The 21,320-nt window shown below is 34.9% G+C and overlaps 1 protein-coding gene across 9 annotated transcripts in view; it reads left to right on the top strand.

Moving 5' to 3' along the window:
- Nucleotides 1–21,320, top strand: part of LOC120423345 (suppressor of lurcher protein 1) — an 80,204-nt gene that overhangs the window by 13,755 nt on the left and 45,129 nt on the right. For 4 of the 9 annotated variants that reach the window (XM_039587122.2, XM_039587114.2, XM_052709190.1 and 1 more), the window contains one exon: nt 6,911–7,364. In XM_039587122.2, the coding sequence (XP_039443056.1) occupies nt 7,157–7,364 (208 nt within the window). In that variant the 5' untranslated portion in view covers nt 6,911–7,156. The remainder of the gene's footprint in view (nt 1–6,910; nt 7,365–21,320) is intronic. The other 5 variants (XM_039587116.2, XM_052709194.1, XM_039587121.2 and 2 more) reach the window with 4 other exon arrangements.

The following is a 21,320-nucleotide window of genomic DNA, read 5'->3' as shown; positions in this document are numbered from 1 at the left end:
ACGCACTATCAGTGAGCAATTATCTAGATTTTTTTATATTTTTGTTTGGTTTCGGATAGAACAGACACAGATTAACAAAAATAGTGTATCGATTTCTAGAATTTCAAACTTTTATGTGCTCTAAAATCCGGTGTCCCTATTAAGACTGGAATTTTCAGAAAACTTTAAATGAATATTTTTAAGAAAAGGGAAAATTTTGCTAAAATCACTGTTCGAGTGGATTTCTCCAGCAAACGGTGTCGTTAATGAAAATTTATTTGAAGCGCATTCTGCTTTAAATATATTTTTTATCTTGAAACGTGGTTAATTCCTCCAGAAAAAGTAGTTTTTTTATAGTTTTTTCACTCTGCGACACATATTTTTGTAAAGCAAATACAATTTTCTTGATTTTTTTACTTTGTCGACCGAAACTGTTGATTAGTCAGAAACAGGCTAATAAATTTAAAATCTTACCGAGCAATAACAAAAATCATGCCATTTCAATAACAAATACAATTAAAATAACAGAATGTGCTATGGAATCTTCTTGAAAAATCCATTTTTGCATAAGGGTTTTATAACAGTTTATGTTATCATAACAAAAATGCGCAAAATCAAACTTTTTTCAGTAAAATCACTGTTTCTTGCTATTAGTTCATTTTAGTTTGAGGTTTACATTAATTATTATGTAGAATTGTCCGGGGAACACGATGGTGATTAAATAGAACAAATAAAAATATAAGGAATTGGTCTAAACTGAATATTAATCTAATCTTATCTAATCCAACACAAACGCAGCCAGTCCGATGAAAGCATGCTGGAAAGTCTTGTGTTTAGATAACGCCCCAAGCACTTTTCTTGTCAATATTAATAATTGCAGTACATCCGAGAACACCCGAAAATGTATTACAAAAATTAAAGCGGCCAGCCCTACTGCGTTGTGTTTACCGCAGAGAGGATTCTGAGAACGGATCACATTTCATAGAATCTACAGGGGAGGAAGGATGCGTGGACATACCGTACCAAACGCTCCAATTTAATGTTTCATGTGTGTTATATAGTGGTTATTTATGTTCAGATAAGTAAAATATATAGATAATATAACAATTGCAGTTTAACAAATTACTTTAATTTTTCCTGAAAAGAATATTAATTAAAAGAAAAAGTAGAAGGGAAACGAAGGAAGAGTCATTAAATACTTCTTGGTCTAAACTGAATTTTAATACTTAAAACGTTAAAATGTAACATTAGGGGGCATTGAAGGGTAAAATTTTTATTTTTATTGAATTCCTTGGACAATTTTCTATTAAATGCAACTTGTAGAAAGTCTTTTGCTGAAATAGTTGCAAAGTTATGGTTAAAAGAAAAAAAAGTTTTTTAGAAAATTGAAAAAAAAGAGGGCGGTGCCAAAAATAGAGGGATGGTCCAATCAGAACCAAACTTGGGATTTCTGTTAACTATCGATAGATGAACGTTCCCTCCAAGTTTGGTCCAAATCGGTGAAGGTCGAGTCCAAAAGTGTACCCAGTTGACATGGCATGTAAAGTAAAGTAAATCTTTCCCAGTTCCTGGGGGGAACACCCTTGAAGAGTATCGGGGCCGGCATTTACAAAGCGGATTCAGTGGCAGTTTCATTCTCAACTTAATGTTAACATGTTAAGGTTAATGTTAACATTCCATATGTCGCCTCCCTAAGGTGTCGTGATAAGGTCCAGTTTGTGACGATACACTACCTTCCCTTTACTAAGCAATCGATTCCAGAAGGGAAAAGATCACCAGTTGTGTTGGTCCGAGCCGGGATTTGAACCCCGATCTACCGCTTACGAGGCGGAAGCGTTACCACTGGGCTACGTGGCTCGGTCTTGACATGGAATGACCCTGTTATAAATAAAATGTCATTATCCTAGTATTTTCTAATATCAAAAAATGTTATTCCTATGTTATTTCCGTCTGCTCGGGATGTGAAAATAGTGTTTCTCAGTATTATCTAATAAGTTCTAATTTTTCAACCAGTGATCTAAAGGAAACTATTGGTTCTACTTCCTATGCTATAGTTTTTTTTTTAATTTTCAGTAGGGGAGAGTGGGGAGACTTGATCCCCGGGGACACTTGATCCCAAGCCTAAATCTCGTCAGCATGTGGGTAAAACAATTAGCTTTGTTCTAGAAAGTTGTGCGAAATTAACTAAAACTCATTGTAGAAAACAAAGAAAAAAATTAAAAAAATGTTAAGATTGAGTTACACATATTTTTCTAAAACGAGCTGCAAAAAACTTCCAAGAGATCTTTTTTTCTTTGTTTTGAAATGTATAGAAAACACTCAAAAATTATTCAAAAAAATATTTTTTATACATGAATTGTTTGATAAACTTATCAACTCCAAAACACTTACGCATTTGATGTTAAATTTATCGTCATACTATTTTTACAATCAATTGTTTAAAAAAGTGTGTTTAGGGAGACTTGATCCCTGCATTTTTACAGTCACTGGAATCAGCCTCAAGATTAATTAATTGGGCTGGGTTTTCATACATAGTTGCCTTTAGTATAGTTGTACATAACTTACTGCAGTTTGAACCATTTTCAAAAGTTTTGTAAACAAAAATTTCCAGCTTTTGTAAACATGTTTAATTTTGGTCTAAAAAATAATATTTTAAGTTTTTAAATATTTTACATACTAAACTTGTTATATTTTAAACACAAACGTACAGGTTTTATGTGAAATTTCTGTAACTTATAGAAAATTAAAAGTTTGGATGAATAAGAAACATTTTGCTTAAGATTTCTTCAAAATGCTGAGAGGGGGATCAAGTTACCCCTAACATTTTTAAAATGCCGGTTCAAAATATTTTTTAAAACCCTTGGCATGATTCGAAGAGTTCATCTGATGAAATACCCTTAGGCCGATGCAAATATTTAAAAAAGTTTTTGTCCCTCGGCCCTGGCCGAGGTCAAGGGGGGGGGCAAAAAAATAAAAAAAATATAAAAATTTAAATAACAAGCCATAGTCTTTACATTTAAATGAAAAAAGTGTTTTAAAATGCATTTTACACTAGTTCAGTTGTTTTGCAATCATTAGTTTTCAAAAAATCTAAGATCTGACAAAAACAAAAATTGTATCGAAAAAAAAGATTTTGCATCGAAAATTTTCAAAAAATCTTAAGATTTTTTAATAAACCCAAACATGCTAAAAATGATTTTAAACGCAGGAGAATGTATTTTAATTTGATTTCAGCTGGTTGCACTTGAATTTTCATTGAAATTTTGAAGTTTATTGTAAAAATATTTTTTTTGCCCCCTGATTTTTCGGGCCAATTTTGAAGGGGGGGGGGGGGGTGACAAAAACTTTTAAAAATATTTGTACCAGCCTTATTAGCCAAACATAGATGAATGTTTAAACTTTCAATTCATGCAAAAAGTTTATAGTTTTGTGAGAAATTGACTGAGTTATGTGCGATACAAAAAAAAGGGGATCAAGTCTCCCCACTCTCCCCTACATTTCAGTCAAAATATTAATCATAAAAGTAAATTTTAAAATGTTTGTCTTGCTTGAAAACAGCATAAATTTTTACTTGACACGAATACCAAATTATGGTAAAGTTTCAATAATAAACTATAATAATAATATTAAATTTTCACAACAGTTTCATTTTTGGCAATGGAATATCATGTTATATAGCCGATTTTTGTTTGAATTGACTTCTGTTACCAAATATTTTGATCAAGAAATGATTTTTTTTTTTTTCATAATTTAGAGAACCTGTCTTCGAATAGACCTCAACTTTAAAATTAACATATCGTGACAACTGTTGGCTTAATTTTCAATGGAAATTAAAAAAAATATATATAAATTTTAAAATCATGCCCTATATTGCGAATGTGCTACAATGTATTGTTTTCCCTTTAAAAAAGTTGAAAGCTTCAAACAAATCATTATATTTTTCAAATTTCAAGCCCAAAGCTTTCAAAATTTGGGTGCAATAAGTATCACAAAATGCTTTTTACATTAAAACAGTTATGGGCAGTCTACCGAAAATTTGTAAAATATTAATGAATTTATGATAGTTAATAGTCAGGACCCGGTGCCTGCGATCCCCGTTACAGTTTATATGGAATTCCAATAAGAATGTAACAGAAAAATCAGGCATCGGGTCCAGACTGTTAATGTTATCCTAATGTTTTATGTCTTTTACCGATCTTTGGTCCCAAAATTCAAAATTTGCAAAAAGCCTAAAAGTAACCATTTTGATTAAAACTACAAATAATTACGTGATACATTGAATTTTAAATAGTTATGAACGAATTGTGCTACTTTTTGAGCATGAGCATGAGCATGAGCATGAGAGACCACCCATGGTTGTCCTTCTCCGTTGCTGAACAGAACCGTAATATCCTATCAACACAACCGGTCATACGCTTCAACGATCAAATAATGTTTCCCTTATCAACAGCATGCATGAATGCGCTGAAAAGATAAAACATCACGATCATCAAAACTAGAGCCGTTGTTAATAGGAAACAGTCATTGGCCACCAACGGCGCCCGCCATGTCAGTTTGTAGATCTTGAGGGAACGGGACGGGAATGTTAGTTAGCACAGGCTGCTACCAAGGGTGGGTTCTATACGATATCCACACCCCCGCGTGTGCCGGAAAACTACTTCTACTTGGGATTTTGTTAGTGGGAAAGGGTAATGGCCAGGATTCATCATAGAGGATGATGATGTGGCCCAATAATCAATGAATTTCGTATAGTGATAGGGTGATGTATTATGTATTCTCAAGGCAAACAATCGGATGATGCGGATGAGACCATTCCCGGTTATTTGGTGTTGAGTTTAGCACAAATGATTTAATCTTAGACAGCCGGCTGTGGAAAGATAGAATCATAATTGTGTGTAATTAAAAGGTGAAATATTATACTCAGCGTAACACATTTACGTAGAGTTGACCTGAGACTATTTATACTTTTAAGTTTTTATAAGATGAGCGACCAATTAATTACTGATGAGTTATCTGAAGGACTTGAACAATCGCGTTGAAACAATATTTGTCACCGTGCTTTACGAGCTATAATGCTAAAAGGTGATTTCGCGGGAAACGAAAGGTCAAATATAATTTATATTATGCTAACGCAATTAAGAACGAATCTTCCCATGAAACAATCGCGAATCATAGAACAAAGAAACCCGACTGACTAACGAAAAAGACGATCGCGATATTTGAACTTTACAATCTAACTAAGAAGAAAAAAAGCCGCGTCAATAGAAAGGAATAGACAAACATACAGGTAACCACAAAACGGACTGCCTCATCTGTCATCGTGACAACCAGAGCCAGCCGCACCTTCACACACACACGCGCGCACTCACCCGACAAACTCACCGTCGACGAACGACGCGAAAAAAAAATGCGAGCCGACGGACAGGCATCGCAAAACGGACTGACTCAAATGTCATGTTTTGAACCAGAGCCAGCCGCACCTTCACACACACACGCGCACCCGACAAACTCACCGACGACGAACGACGCGAAAAAACATGCGACCCGACGGACAGGCATCGCAAAACGAACTGGCTCAACTGTCATTTTTTGAACCAGAGCCAGCCGCACCTTCACACACACACGCGCGCACTCACCCGACAAACTCACCGTCGACGAACGACGCGAAAAAAAAATGCGAGCCGACGGACAGGCATCGCAAAACGGACTGGCTCAAATGTCATTTTTTGAACCAGAGCACACATTTTTTGAACCAGAGCCAGCCGCACCTTCACACACACACGCGCACCCGACAAACTCACCGACGACGAACGACGCGAAAAAACATGCGACCCGACGGACAGGCATCGCAAAACGGACTCTGAACGAATTGTGCTACTTTTTGTTACTAAAAATAAAATCTAGCTTTTTTTTTTCACTTGATTTTCAGGCGAATAAAATTTACAATGGCCGCCATATTGTCTGTTAAAATAAATAAGGCTTAATGTAAAATTTATTTATAATTTATAAACTTCAACTAAAATTTAATCAATCAATATTCTTTGCAATGCTCTATTTCAGTAACTTTTTGACCGATTTTCAAATTCATAAAATTACATTTAATATCAATTTGGAAAAAATATTTTATGAATTGGACATCCATGGACTCTAGCGAAGAAATCTAGGATAAACAATTGACCTAAAATTTACATTTGATTGCATACAAAAAAATAATTTAATATTAAATAAAATTACATTTTACAAAATCAATTTTTTTTTGAATAATATTGCGGCTAAAATTTTGCTTTTATTGATTTCTCTCAATTTAAATATAAAAATTAAAATACCATAAAATAAGTGAATTTCCTAGAAAAATTGGTCTGATACAAATATGATGGCTTATTTTTTATATTTTAAGTCACATTGGTATGACCGTGATCGTGGAGGGGGGGGGGAAGGGGGAAGGAGGTTTAACATACTTTGAAGTTTTCTTTGAATTTTTTTGTCCTCGATTTTTTAAACAAAAAATCAAAAGGTTAGTGAGTTACCGTCAAAAGCTGATTGGTGGAAATTATAATAGTATAGATGAAGTTTATCAAAGTGAGTCAGGTCATTTTGCAATTTAAATTGGATTGTTTATTCAACCTACAACAGAACTGAATCTTCACCTGCAAAAAACGTGCAATAAATCACCCTCATCCAACAGTTTACTCCCCTTCACCTTTGACTTGCAAAAGGGAACTTTCTATCTCAATATGACTCCAATTTACATAAAACATGCTGCCGTTGCAACGATGATCGTTAGTGAACCGGAAGACTGGTAAAACATATTCATTTCACACATTCTGGCCCGTAAGTGGGGTGGAAATTCAGCAGCATCCGAGAGTTGGCCATGCGTTTCAACAAGAAAGTTGTATGGGAATCCTTGAGGGACTAAAGTCTTTTATTTCAGCCCATTTTCGAAAGTGATTCCAGAACAATGAAGTGCAAACAGAGGGTTAAAAGTACACACAAGCAAGTTTAAATAATGCAAAGTTTACAGATGATGCTCATCGACACCGACGGAGCAAGAGTGAGCAAACGGCTGAAACGATACGGATATGACTAGTTGAGCGAGGTGTCGTATCGAAAGTGTTCCGACCAGAGGAAAAAGGCATAAATATTGGCCGGAAGTGTGCGCGCTGAAGTCGTGTAAACGATGAAACAAACCCATCTATTAGTGAAAGTGACAAATTTCGCGCTGGCACTGGTGCTGGTGCTGCCACCGGTGGCGCGCCACGGAACTACGATGACAGTTGGAGTGGCGGCAGCGCCGCCCGCCGGAGGTGAGCCTCCGGAGGAGTTTCTTCCGTCGGCCAATGCGATCGTTGGAGCGGCCACCGGTTCCGGAAAGGGGCTTCAAAAAGGTTAGTAAATTTTTAGTGTGTGACATCTGGCAACCCTGCCCAGCTGTCAAACGCCATGATTGATGAGTTTTCAAAAGGGACTACCGTAATTCATTTTCGATTCCCGCCATTTTCCGTGTTAACTTTACGCCCATTGTTATCCCGTAATTTGCCCAATCCATCATGTCCGGCAACGTCAAATTAGTTTGCCATTCCGGAGGGCCATTGTTATCCAACGGTGGTCATCATCGCTCAACAAAGTGCTCCATCAAAATCATACATTCCCGACAAAAAGAAAGGAAGCACAGACAAATCGTACACATCATGAAACCGAATTCGGAAGATTTAGTGCCGACCGCGTACAAACCATAACAATAATAACAACAACAACAACAATGGCGCCGCACAATTCGTGCCTATCAAAATGCTTTCACTGTCTGCTGCCGGTTTTCTTTTTTCTGCTTGTTTGTATGCGGTATAAATTTAGGAGCAGAAAAGTAGGCCGCCGTAAAACGCATCAAAAGTTTTATGATGTAAAGCCACTTTGGTTTGGTCGTGGTTTACTGCGATCTGAGCCAGCTCGACCTCAACTTGGATGCTCCTGCTGCCGTCAGTGTTGCCATCATTCGACGGCAAAGGATTTGCCGCGTTAAACGAGGATGTACACTTTTTAAATGCGAGAAGGATTACTAAATGAAAACTGACAGAACAGAAAAATGGACGTGAAAAAAATCATCAATAAGAATTTTAAAAACCAATTTGAATGATTAGAAATTCACCACGAACGAGTTATATTCACCACGGCTGTTTGACAGTTGTTTGACTGTCTTCTTGTCTGTGCAGATAAAAAAGTAAGAAGCGCATGTACACTTGTGGGAAAATAAAGTTTTAAACTGGAAGAGCAAGAAGAAGAAGCAGGACTTGTTTTCCCATGGTGGCTTATCGGAGCGGCAAATTTGGCTGGAAAGCAAGGGAGGAACGGAGGGGGAATAAATCTTATTTTCCGGTTCCATTTTGATGGCCAAGGATGAGAGCTGTCGGTTGCAGTATGGGGAAAATACAGAGTGATCAGCTGACGAATGTTGAAGGCAAGATAACACGAGTCGGATTTGTCTTGAGTTTCGATTCGCCTATTGCGGATGGAAATTGGAAATTTTGTTTTCCGGCGTGTATTGATTGGATTGTGTATGACCTTTGACCATGAAGAGATTTTTTTTGTAGATATCATTCAGAAAATAAAAATAAAAATAAACTTTGAATCAATTGTTGCAAAAACAATACCAAAATATTTGGCTTCTACAAAAAATAACTTTGAAAACATTCAAAAATCAGTGTTGCCATCAGCCTTTCAATGCAAATCGGCAAATTTCAAGCAACAGAAAAAAATATTTTTGAATTTTCATCAGTGCCATAACAAAATTACTTACATTGTTTGTTTTTTAGGTTAATTCAAAGTTGGCAGCACTACTTTTTCAAAAGATGAAACAACTACTGTAATAAAATTTGATGCTTTTATACATTTCAAACAAGAGTGCATATTTTATAGTTTTAAAAGTTATGAATATTGGCAATTATGACACTTTTATAAAATTTGACAGCGTTACAAACATCTGTGCTGCCATTATTAAGGCAACTATAAAAGCATTTTCAATCAAAATGATTGTCAATTTTATTTCATTTATTTGTTGTCTGATATTTAAACACAGGAATTTGTACTTTAATTTAAATATAGTGATATTTTTCAAAACATTTCACAAAACAAATAAAATTGTGACATTAAAAAAACAGTGTTGCCAATTTGAATTTTGCTAAACATGAAAATAGGAATGTACTGATTTTATGAAAAAAAAAAATGTATCAGTAACGACCAACTTCACAGTTATAAAATATCTGACAAGTTTTTAAATTGCAGTGTTGCCAACTTTAACTTCACCTAACAATTCTAATGTAAAAAGGGAAAATTCCTGCAAACTGCAGTCATTTCCCAGTTCCACGTTCTCCCACAATGAAAATAATTTTCTCGCAATTACAACTGGCCAAAATTCATCTCTACCAAGTGGAATGAATTTTAAATTTCTGTCATTTTCTCCATGGTAACTGGCGGCGGCGTGGGTAATGTAACTTATCACCCACTTTTAGCGCGCCAAAATCGCACCGCCTGCTGCCTGCCTTGCTCATTAAGTAATCCGAAGCAATTTTGAAAGTGAAAAAAGCCGTGGATAATCTTTCGGAAAATTAATTCTTTACGAGTGGCGGCTCCACCATTTTCCAAGTCCTTCAATTTTATACCCTCAAGCAGAATTTTTTCACGTTTTCTACGATGCCATTGCCGCGATGTTATTCCTATTAAAAAGCGAAGGCAGCTTCCCCTTCCCTAGAGCCGTGGCCAAGTTAAAGTTTAATTGCAAAATTTCAAATTGCTTTTCGTCTGGCAACCGAAAATGACTAGCAAAAGTTTGAACTCCACCGGGCGCTGGCAACACTGCCCGAAAGGGGTTGGTTTAATGGTTTATTTTTTTAAAAATGGGTCCATTTCACAGCGTGTGACTGAAACAATTGATAAAAAGGGAGGAACAATCGAGTGAAACTGTCCTAGGGACAGTTGGAAGAAAATGAATCGAGCTGGAAAATTCGAATTGATGGTGGCAGTTGGGGACGAATGGTTTGGTTTCTTTCGAATTTCTCCCGTTTTTTTTTGTACAGGATCAATTTCAACCAGGATTGCAAATAAAAAAAAAAATGTTCCCGACAGTGAGTGTGAAGTAAAATGGCATAACACAATTTTATCTTTTCTCGCTCCGGGAGCGCTTTTTAACTGCAATCCAATGATGGCTAGTGGCTACTAGGGCTGCCAAGAAGTGTCGAGAAGCGTCACAGTAGGCCACGTAGAGTGTCACATTTCAATTAAAGTGAAACGAAAAATAAAATTTTTATTTACGAATATTTTCTGACAACTCATTCAGTTATTTGACATTTTGTCAATTAAAATTCTAAAACTCCAAAATTCTAAAACTCCAAAATTCTAAAATTCTAAAATTCTAAAATTCTAAAATTCTAAAATTCTAAAATTCTAAAATTCTAAAATTCTAAAATTCTAAAATTCTAAAATTCTAAAATTCTAAAATTCTAAAATTCTAAAATTCTAAAATTCTAAAATTCTAAAATTCTAAAATTCTAAAATTCTAAAATTCTAAAATTCTAAAATTCTAAAATTCTAAAATTCTAAAATTCTAAAATTCTAAAATTCTAAAATTCTAAAATTCTAAAATTCTAAAATTCTAAAATTCTAAAATTCTAAAATTCTAAAATTCTAAAATTCTAAAATTCTAAAATTCTAAAATTCTAAAATTCTAAAATTCTAAAATTCTAAAATTCTAAAATTCTAAAATTCTAAAATTCTAAAATTCTAAAATTCTAAAATTCTAAAATTCTAAAATTCTAAAATTCTAAAATTCTAAAATTCTAAAATTCTAAAATTCTAAAATTCTAAAATTCTAAAATTCTAAAATTCTAAAATTCTAAAATTCTAAAATTCTAAAATTCTAAAATTCTAAAATTCTAAAATTCTAAAATTCTAAAATTCTAAAATTCTAAAATTCTAAAATTCTAAAATTCTAAAATTCTAAAATTCTAAAATTCTAAAATTCTAAAATTCTAAAATTCTAAAATTCTAAAATTCTAAAATTCTAAAATTCTAAAATTCTAAAATTCTAAAATTCTAAAATTCTAAAATTCTAAAATTCTAAAATTCTAAAATTCTAAAATTCTAAAATTCTAAAATTCTAAAATTCTAAAATTCTAAAATTCTAAAATTCTAAAATTCTAAAATTCTAAAATTCTAAAATTCTAAAATTCTAAAATTCTAAAATTCTAAAATTCTAAAATTCTAAAATTCTAAAATTCTAAAATTCTAAAATTCTAAAATTCTAAAATTCTAAAATTCTAAAATTCTAAAATTCTAAAATTCTAAAATTCTAAAATTCTAAAATTCTAAAATTCTAAAATTCTAAAATTCTAAAATTCTAAAATTCTAAAATTCTAAAATTCTAAAATTCTAAAATTCTAAAATTCTAAAATTCTAAAATTCTAAAATTCTAAAATTCTAAAATTCTAAAATTCTAAAATTCTAAAATTCTAAAATTCTAAAATTCTAAAATTCTAAAATTCTAAAATTCTAAAATTCTAAAATTCTAAAATTCTAAAATTCTAAAATTCTAAAATTCTAAAATTCTAAAATTCTAAAATTCTAAAATTCTAAAATTCTAAAATTCTAAAATTCTAAAATTCTAAAATTCTAAAATTCTAAAATTCTAAAATTCTAAAATTCTAAAATTCTAAATTCTAAAATTCTAAAATTCTAAAATTCTAAAATTCTAAAATTCTAAAATTCTAAAATTCTAAAATTCTAAAATTCTAAAATTCTAAAATTCTAAAATTCTAAAATTCTAAAATTCTAAAATTCTAAAATTCTAAAATTCTAAAATTCTAAAATTCTAAAATTCTAAAATTCTAAAATTCTAAAATTCTAAAATTCTAAAATTCTAAAATTCTAAAATTCTAAAATTCTAAAATTCTAAAATTCTAAAATTCTAAAATTCTAAAATTCTAAAATTCTAAAATTCTAAAATTCTAAAATTCTAAAATTCTAAAATTCTAAAATTCTAAAATTCTAAAATTCTAAAATTCTAAAATTCTAAAATTCTAAAATTCTAAAATTCTAAAATTCTAAAATTCTAAAATTCTAAAATTCTAAAATTCTAAAATTCTAAAATTCTAAAATTCTAAAATTCTAAAATTCTAAAATTCTAAAATTCTAAAATTCTAAAATTCTAAAATTCTAAAATTCTAAAATTCTAAAATTCTAAAATTCTAAAATTCTAAAATTCTAAAATTCTAAAATTCTAAAATTCTAAAATTCTAAAATTCTAAAATTCTAAAATTCTAAAATTCTAAAATTCTAAAATTCTAAAATTCTAAAATTCTAAAATTCTAAAATTCTAAAATTCTAAAATTCTAAAATTCTAAAATTCTAAAAATTCTAAAATTCTAAAATTCTAAAATTCTAAAATTCTAAAATTCTAAAATTCTAAAATTCTAAAATTCTAAAATTATAAAATTCTAAAATTCTAAAATTCTAAAATTCTAAAATTCTAAAATTCTAAAATTCTAAAATTCTAAAATTCTAAAATTCTAAAATTCTAAAATTCTAAAATTCTAAAATTCTAAAATTCTAAAATTCTAAAATTCTAAAATTCTAAAATTCTAAAATTCTAAAATTCTAAAATTCTAAAATTCTAAAATTCTAAAATTCTAAAATTCTAAAATTCTAAAATTCTAAAATTCTAAAATTCTAAAATTCTAAAATTCTAAAATTCTAAAATTCTAAAATTCTAAAATTCTAAAATTCTAAAATTCTAAAATTCTAAAATTCTAAAATTCTAAAATTCTAAAATTCTAAAATTCTAAAATTCTAAAATTCTAAAATTCTAAAATTCTAAAATTCTAAAATTCTAAAATTCTAAAATTCTAAAATTCTAAAATTCTAAAATTCTAAAATTCTAAAATTCTAAAATTCTAAAATTCTAAAATTCTAAAATTCTAAAATTCTAAAATTCTAAAATTCTAAAATTCTAAAATTCTAAAATTCTAAAATTCTAAAATTCTAAAATTCTAAAATTCTAAAATTCTAAAATTCTAAAATTCTAAAATTCTAAAATTCTAAAATTCTAAAATTCTAAAATTCTAAAATTCTAAAATTTTAAAATTCTAAAATTCTAAAATTCTAAAATTCTAAAATTCTAAAATTCTAAAATTCTAAAATTCTGAAATTATAAAATTATAAAATTCTAAAATTTTAGGGTGCTTTTATGAAAATTGTAGCCAATTCTCGTAACAACTTTTTCCTATTGTTAATATCTTTTTCCACTGTTCTTTGCCGAGCAGGAGAAAAAGTACTCAAATGGCATTTAATTTTGATTCCTCTTTTCTGTAAACATTACAGAATGCCCTTCTGAATCCCCTTTTTCTCGTCCTTGTTTACACTGAATTGTTGCCGGCCAACAATGCGCTGACATTGTTGCCATCGTCACCCCCCTCTCTCACTGACAGCGATAGCTATCACTAGGAAAACAGACTTTTAAACCGATTGTTGTTTCTTCTGAATCTTGGCCAAGGGCAGGCCCAGACTGGACCATGTTTTTGTAACACAGAAAAGCCAACTTTGTCCTTTCAGGCTTGTGACAAAAAAAAAAGACTCGAAACTTGAAACTGGTGAAATCGCAGCAAACTGAGCTATTTTAGCGCTGGAGGTTTTTGTTCTGTTCAGCGATTGCGGAAGCGTTGCCAGCACATTTCCGGCGACACACAAAGCTCGCTGGCTGAACTGAAATGTGAAACTGGGCAAATCGAGCGGACGTCCTTTCGTCACGTGGCCGGGCTGTTTTTTGCTGCTGCTGCGCCACGTGTAATTTTGTCCTCCGCTTTTGCCAGTTTTAAGTGAGCACTTCTTCACTGTTGGATGGGAGTAATTGGAGCTTTTTGAAAGAATTACGTTTCCATGGCTGGACCGTGGCACGTGTGTACCTGTTGGTAGTGTTTTGAAACTGATGGGCTATCTACAATCACTTAGCTTAGAACATCTAAGTAAAGTAGTTACTTAGGAAAGTACGCAACTTACGGCCGTCATCCACAATCAACTTAGAAATTTTGCTGGGCTGATATACGTTGCTATGCAGTTGTTTGTTTACCTTTGATATTGAAACGTCAACTTACCGTAGATTTTGAAATTTTTCAAACCATACGTCAGTTTCTAATTTGATTACTTTTCCATTGTAGAAGCTCGGCTTCATTTCCATTGATTCAAATTCCTAAGCTAAGTGAAATTTTCTAAGCTAAGTGATTGTAGATAGGCCATGAATGCTGAGTTGGCTTTGAATGTTCCGGGTTACGAGGATCGGAATGTTACCGTCCAAATTTCTAGTGAATTCAATTATGGTTCAGAACGCAATTTTCCGTTAATTGGGAAGTTGATACGAGCAGTTTGTAGCTTGGCTGTGACAACAACTTTTAAGTCCCCCTTAAGCTAGCACCGAACACTCGCATTGTCAGTATTCGTGTAGTGAAAATTATGAACAATGCGAAAAGTTGCTCCACACGTTGTAGTTTCATCGTTTTGGAAAGTTTGACCCCTCCTTCCATTTCCTCCTGTCTAAATTTCCCCGACACGGGAACATCCGACAAGCGTTATTGTGTTTATACACTGGTTGAACAAAATATAGTCATTCTGGCAACCTAGGTAAATTTACAAACTTTCTACTTGTTTAGTTCTGCATCAGCGTGTAGATCCGCTTTTGACAGCTGTGCCGGGTTGCCAAACCCACTATGTTTCGTGAGCGCCAGGCTATTTACACAGGATATTTCGACGATGTACATACACTGGGACACACAAAGGGATTCAAACTCAAATAGGTTACCTTTTGTGGATTCAACGAAGGATAGTCCACTCAACAGTTATTTCCTGCGCTAGATTAACACTTGAAAAGGGATTAAAACTAATGTTAATGCGAAAACTTTTACATTTTTTTTTTCAATATCCCAAAAATTAAGTCCCAGCTGGGCATTAAACCGGCATAACCTCAATCAATGACAATCTACTGAGTCATGTAATGGAAAAACTTTTCCGGGTTTTGTTCCCTTTAAATTGCCATAATTTACTTCCCTTCCTCCCCCTTGAAAAAGTAGATCAATTACGTTTGCAATAACGCTGCTCGATTACGCGTGCGACCAAAATTGAATCAATTTCCTGTTTTTCCCCACCATCGAGAGAGGGGGGGTCAGAAAATTTCAATCGCGCCCAATTAGAGGGGGTTCGAAACTGGTTTAGACCACAACACGTAGTAGGCTTTTGGGAGTGGGGGTGGGCTTAAATTTACATCGCAAAACGAGACCGCGGTTCCCTCTCTCGGGGGGAAATCCTGAAAAAACAGAGTAGGCGGAATTAAGTGCTGCGGTTTTTGGGGTTTTGTGTGGCAAACAAGCAAAATTTGCGTGGTTAATTAGCTGTTGGAAGTTCAATTTACCTCCGGGATAGAGGGAGGTTTTGTTAAAATAGATCGTGTGGGATTATCTACATGGCAGTATATTTAAAAAAAATCTTTTAACCCGATGTAGCTATCAAAATTATTGTTTAAAGAGAATATGTTAGCGCATTGTCATTTCAAAGCTTACCCACCGTAAAGACCGACTTTCATAACCATCCCCAATGATCCGCAAGTAAAATACAAATTAAAATTTAATCGCTCAAAATTGAGGAATCCAATCGAATTTGCGTCCCAATTTCACCCATTTTTCATCGAATTTCCCATCAAATCCATCCATCGAAGCAAACTTATGAATTTTAATGGCATTATCAATTCCATGGCCTGCTGGTCGAAATGCAAAAATTGCATTTTGTATGACCTGCAGATTGAAATCAAAGCAGACATTTTTGCTTATTTTACGTTGCTGGAAGCACCAGTGTTGCCAGTTCATAACCAACAAAAAAAAAAGAGTGCGTATGGAGAAACTTTTCCTTCATCGAAAGCCTGATTCGGAGAAATGGAATCTGATTAAAAGTTGTTCTTTCGAGCAAAAAATCATGGCCTACTGGGATTGCACAAACAGTGGTGCCAATCGGGGCCAGCAAAGACCTTTGAGGTTCGGAAAAGGCAAAGGCAATCTGGAGCAAAAAGTGGCAACTTTGTGATGTTTTGCCGGAACGATAGCAGGAAAAGATAAAATTGTCGGCTTTTTTCTTTTCCATTTGCAAGTTGTCTTTTGCTCGATCCGGTCAATCGTTGGGCTTTCGATGCAATCCAGTTCCGGTGATTCAGGTCAATCCGGGCTAAGACAAAAGCTGTCTCACTCGGGCAGTCTTCATCAGGTCTATTTTCATTCGATTTTCGAGCACACAGTAGCAGCTCATAATAGAACCAATTTAGAAGATAATTGGCACATCACTGCACCGCCGTCACCGCTGGCAACCGATGCTACCCGTAGAACAAGTAGTAATTAAGCCCCCTGCTCCAAGAGGCTCAATCAATGTAAGCAATCTGTTGCCAAGTCATCGCAGGGCAACGTGGCGCGGCCTGCTGTGAGTTGGACAGTCGGCTGCAATAATCCCTCACTCACTTTGGCTCCCGGCAGGATGTCCGCTTTGTCTGGCACTCAGGAGACAGTCCCTTTAGGGTCACAGATATTTGGATCGCGATTTCAGGAAAAAGAGGAAGGTTTGGCAACACTACAAAAATGTAAACATTGAATTGAAAAAGGACCATTGCCAAAGTGTAAATAAACATCCTGCTTACGTCAGTTAATGTTTACATTAAGAAGGAGCAGGATAGACTTTTGTTACGCAGGATTGACACAAAAACTTAGCTTTTGAAGCGATGCAACCCTGTAAAAAAAACACCCTACTGTTCCCAAAACTAAGTTGGTTTTAGTCGGTTGAATCAACCGACGAAGTTGGCCGAAGAATCGGTCAATGGTGCACCAAACTCTTATGGAAGCTTAACACAGACGATAACCGACGGATCGGTACACGGAATCAGCCGACTTGATCTGACGAAATTAATCAATTAGTTGGCTGATAAAAAAATGTTCCGGGAACCGTTGCTGGAACCAGCTGGTCAATCTGCTGCAAATAATCAATAAGATCGTTACATACCTTAAAACTCCTGGAGGTTTCTTCCGGCAGCAATCTTGATTTGGCTACGGCATCTGAAAATAAAACAAAGTTCATGCCTGCTCTGCTAGAAGTGTCTAGCAAAGTTCAGGACGGTTCCGGATGTTTTCCTTTAAAAGTTTACCACATATTTCATTGTATAAACTTACCTTTGATGGATTAAAACAACATTCCATAAATTTCACTTCGTAATTCACTTGTTTCCTCTGCTGAAAAAATAGCAAATAATTTCGCTAAGTCCATTTTGTAAACAATACGCATCCAAACTTAGTCGGTTAATTAATTGGCCGTTTTTGGAGGCACCCGATTTCGTTGGTTGATGGCTCAGATTGAGAACTGTCATTATTTTTACAGGGAAACCCTGATTCTTGGTTCTCAAAATTTGATGACTTCTACGCTAGCTCACCAAAAAGACTGGACTCCACCGACTCTGAAACCTTGGATGCTTCATAAGTTTCGTCATTTGACAACTCGCCTGCACTGTTTTATATCAAGCAAAACAATGTAAAAGGTCCAAAGTCAAAAATGTAAACAAAACACATTTTTCTTGCAAACGATGCTAAGAGTGTTAAACTATTTCTACACATCGAGAAAACTATGAAAAATATGATTTTTCTATGAAAAAACATCTATTTTACCAAAGGCCAAAGTCAACGATATCTTGTTTGTTTTCAAAATCCTCATAGACCAGGGGTGCTCAAAGTTTTTGAAGGCCGGGCCAAATTTGAAGCTCAAATGAGCTTGCGGGCCAAATTTACAAAAAAAGGTTGTTAAAAAAATTGATTACGTAATTTTAATGTAAATGATCGGACATTTTTGTTATTTAAAAAAAATTCTTTTCAAAATAATAGAAACCACAAAATAAAGAGTTTCTATCGGTATTGTTGTTTCTGGTATTTGAAAAAAAAGTTCTTAGCTGAATGTAGTTGTGCTTTCAAAAAAAAGTAATGTTTTGTTTTTATATTTCGAAAATTGTGGTGACATTACATGTTGAACAATTCTTCTATAAGTTAAGTGTGGCTAATCAAAAATCGTTGAGATCCAGAATTTCAACATTTCAATGACAAAAAAAAATTGGAAAATGTTAGTTAACCTGCAATCATTATTTTCAAAAAAAGCGAAACAACCTTTAATTATTTCATCGAAATTTCACTAAAATTCAAATTATTTTTAATAAACCCAAACATGCTCAAATGATTTTAATACAAAGGAATGCATATTTAATTATTTTTGGTCCTGGTTTTTCTAGTAAATTCTTTTTGCTGCAAACTTGATCCTCCGATTTCCACATTTTGTCTGCCTGAATCAGTTGACAGTCAATCAGATTCGTTATCTAACTGTAATGAGTTCGAATTCCTAATGAAGTGCAATGTAAGTTTGAGGGTGACTTGCAAATTAATAAAGAAAACTTTTATTTTTGCAACTATTACAACATTCTACCTAAGTCAAACTTGAACGTCTTTTTGATATTTCTAAAAATGTTTGATGAAAGTTTTGACGATATTTACTAGTTTCACTCACATTGAAACGTGTGAAATTGTTTTAATTATAAAATATTTTGAACATATTATTTGTATCCTAAAGTGGGGATCAAAATATTGATAAATCATAAGTTTTTTTTTATTAACAAAAAAAATAGCATATAAAAGCTTATAATAAACCAAAATTTTGAAAAAGTATAAAATCACTTTACAAGTGGTCAACAGGCCATTTTACATGATCATTCAAAATGGGTCCGCGGGCCACAAAATATCACCTCGCGGGCCACGTTTGGCCCGCGGGCCATACTTTGGGCACCCCTGTCATAGACCCTTTGCTTCTAAGGGCCATTGTGGAAACTGGGTTGTTTTGGTTTGGAATCGTGTTTGACCCAGGGACAAAAACAATGTGTTTCAAAACAAACACCGAAACAAAGAATGGCCCTTTGTTTTAAATTTGTACGAAACATCCAGCTGCCGGGACTGAACGGAGTAGCAATGCAGTGCGAGGCCACGGGACACATACTACTTCCGGCTGCGTTGACAAGGACGACCTAATCAAGCTAAACAACGTGAACACCGGAATTCCGAACAGTTCGCGCGCCCGCTTGAAAGTCCTGCCAGCGCTGGCTGGATGGCATGGTGCGTTCCATTTCATCTCGGCTTCGTCCACCGGGTGGTAGTAGCGGGGGAGGTGTGCGGAATTGCTGGGATTGGGTGAGTGGACAATTTTGAAAGTGCAGATTCCAATATAATATTTGTCTTTAGATCCCAAAACCCAGCAGCACCTCAATCCTGACTGTCCCTACTTCTTCATTTCTTTCACGAAGGAAAACCTGCGGCCGCACGTCAACTATACGCCCCGCTTCGGCAGCAACGACGTGCACCAGGTGAATCTACCCCCGCCAACGGCTACGCCAGGAATCAGCCCAACCGACGACGCCCGTTACAACCCGAACGGTGTCAAGTGCTGATGACGATTACGGTAGTGGCCACATGAGCGAGGCCGACGACACGAGCGCCAACACTACGTCGCCGGAACATCGCCGGATCCTGAGCGGCGGATGCGTTAGAGTTCGAAACAAGAGTATTTGGCCTCGAGCGCGATCGTAAACCCAGGGTGCTGTGACTGCTCCGACGAGTAGTAGGAGGCTGTTGGCGAAGAACCGATAAAGGCAGCATTAGAGGAAAATCTGCTACCGTAAGCAGCGGTGGCCGATACAAGCTTCGGTACAGGTCAGCAACCGCCAACCTCGTTCCAACACCATCCGCGACGTCTCGAATCAACGAATGAACTCTTCCACTATCAGAAATTTAATCAAAATAAAAATTCCCTAGTATTTCTGGCCAATTCCTACACCATCAAGACGTGCGTCATTATGATTCCAGTAGTTGTCTGGTTTTGAAAACTAACATAAACGAAAAAAACATAAAATTTACATAAATTTATTAGACAAAACGGATAAAACCATCACTTGAAGACACTGTTAGTCCATTTCTCCTGTTTGCTATTCCGTGTCGCTATCTCGTTCCGATGAATGTACCCGTTGATAAGAACTTTCGCACAGAAAGATCCCCCCTCCCTCTCGGGTGGTGGCCGGTCAAGTCGTCGGTGCCATCGACCCGTAGGCAACATAAAGATTCGGCGGAGATGGCCATGCAATTTGGCAGCATTTATGTTGGTAGCTTGGTTCCTACGCCTCCATCGAAATCGTACGATATACCTTCCACAGATGCTTTAAGCTGTTTACTCTAAGAAGGCCACTCTGGGTGTTAGCAACACCGTGTTGTCCTCACCCTAGTTCCGAGCATGTCTGGAGCACCTTCCGGTCAAAATCGTCTGAGTTTGTGAGCTTTTTAGCCATCCAAGTATCCAGCATTTTCCTGTAAAACAGAACTTTATTATGTACTTTAAATCACAAATCCCACACAGAAAACTGTGCTAAAATATTGAACTTACCTTTTGAAATGCAGGAAAACTCGATGTGTAACAGACAATGTATGAAAAACGCGACATTAACTGTAAAATTTACAAAAACGATCGAAAAAAAAAGGTGCAGGTGGTTATGTTACACATGACCAGTATGACAAAGAACTTAGCAGAAAAGCTTTTAAAATTATGTCATTTTGGTGAATTATGTGTCAGATAAAATCAAAACATAATTGGATTTATATATTCGCTCAATTTCTCTTTATGCTGCGTATCAAAAACCATGATATTGTGACCAACGGTAATTTTCATTACCAGTATTGAAAACCATGAATTTCGATACCCATATTGCCCAAAATCGTATGGTTCGATAAATGTCCTCCGGGTAGAACCTCCTTGAGAGCACCGGCCACTCCAGGTTGTGGCCAATACTGTCAAAATGGCCATTTTCATCACCAGTATCAAAATCCAAGAAGTTTGATTCCCATATTGCCCAATCTCGTATGGCCTTCCATCGGAACACCCCTGAGGGATCTGGCCATTCCGGGTCTTGTGGCCAGAATATTCCGGTAGCTTTGAATAATACCGGCTGGCCTGCCTCCGCTTGGTCTGCTCCTAGCTCCGGGCTAGCTGCTTTTCGGTCAACTGCTTCTGGGCCTCCAGGCCATCTGCTTCCAGGTCCAGGTTGTTGTTACCTCGGCGTCCAACGATTGAATGATTTCCCAGGGTTGACCGAGCGGGGTTATATTGGCTTAGAATGGAGACGGATGTCCCGCCCCTTTGCGCCGGTTATCCCATTCCTACGTCATTCGCTTATTGATGCACTGGTGGGGATGGGAAGTCGTAAA

This window comes from Culex pipiens, chromosome 1 (genome assembly GCF_016801865.2).
Source record: "Culex pipiens pallens isolate TS chromosome 1, TS_CPP_V2, whole genome shotgun sequence".
NCBI classification, from domain to species: domain Eukaryota; kingdom Metazoa; phylum Arthropoda; class Insecta; order Diptera; family Culicidae; genus Culex; species Culex pipiens.
The sequence above is the reverse complement of the archived record's forward strand: the minus strand, read 5'-3'. Positions and strand labels throughout refer to the sequence as shown.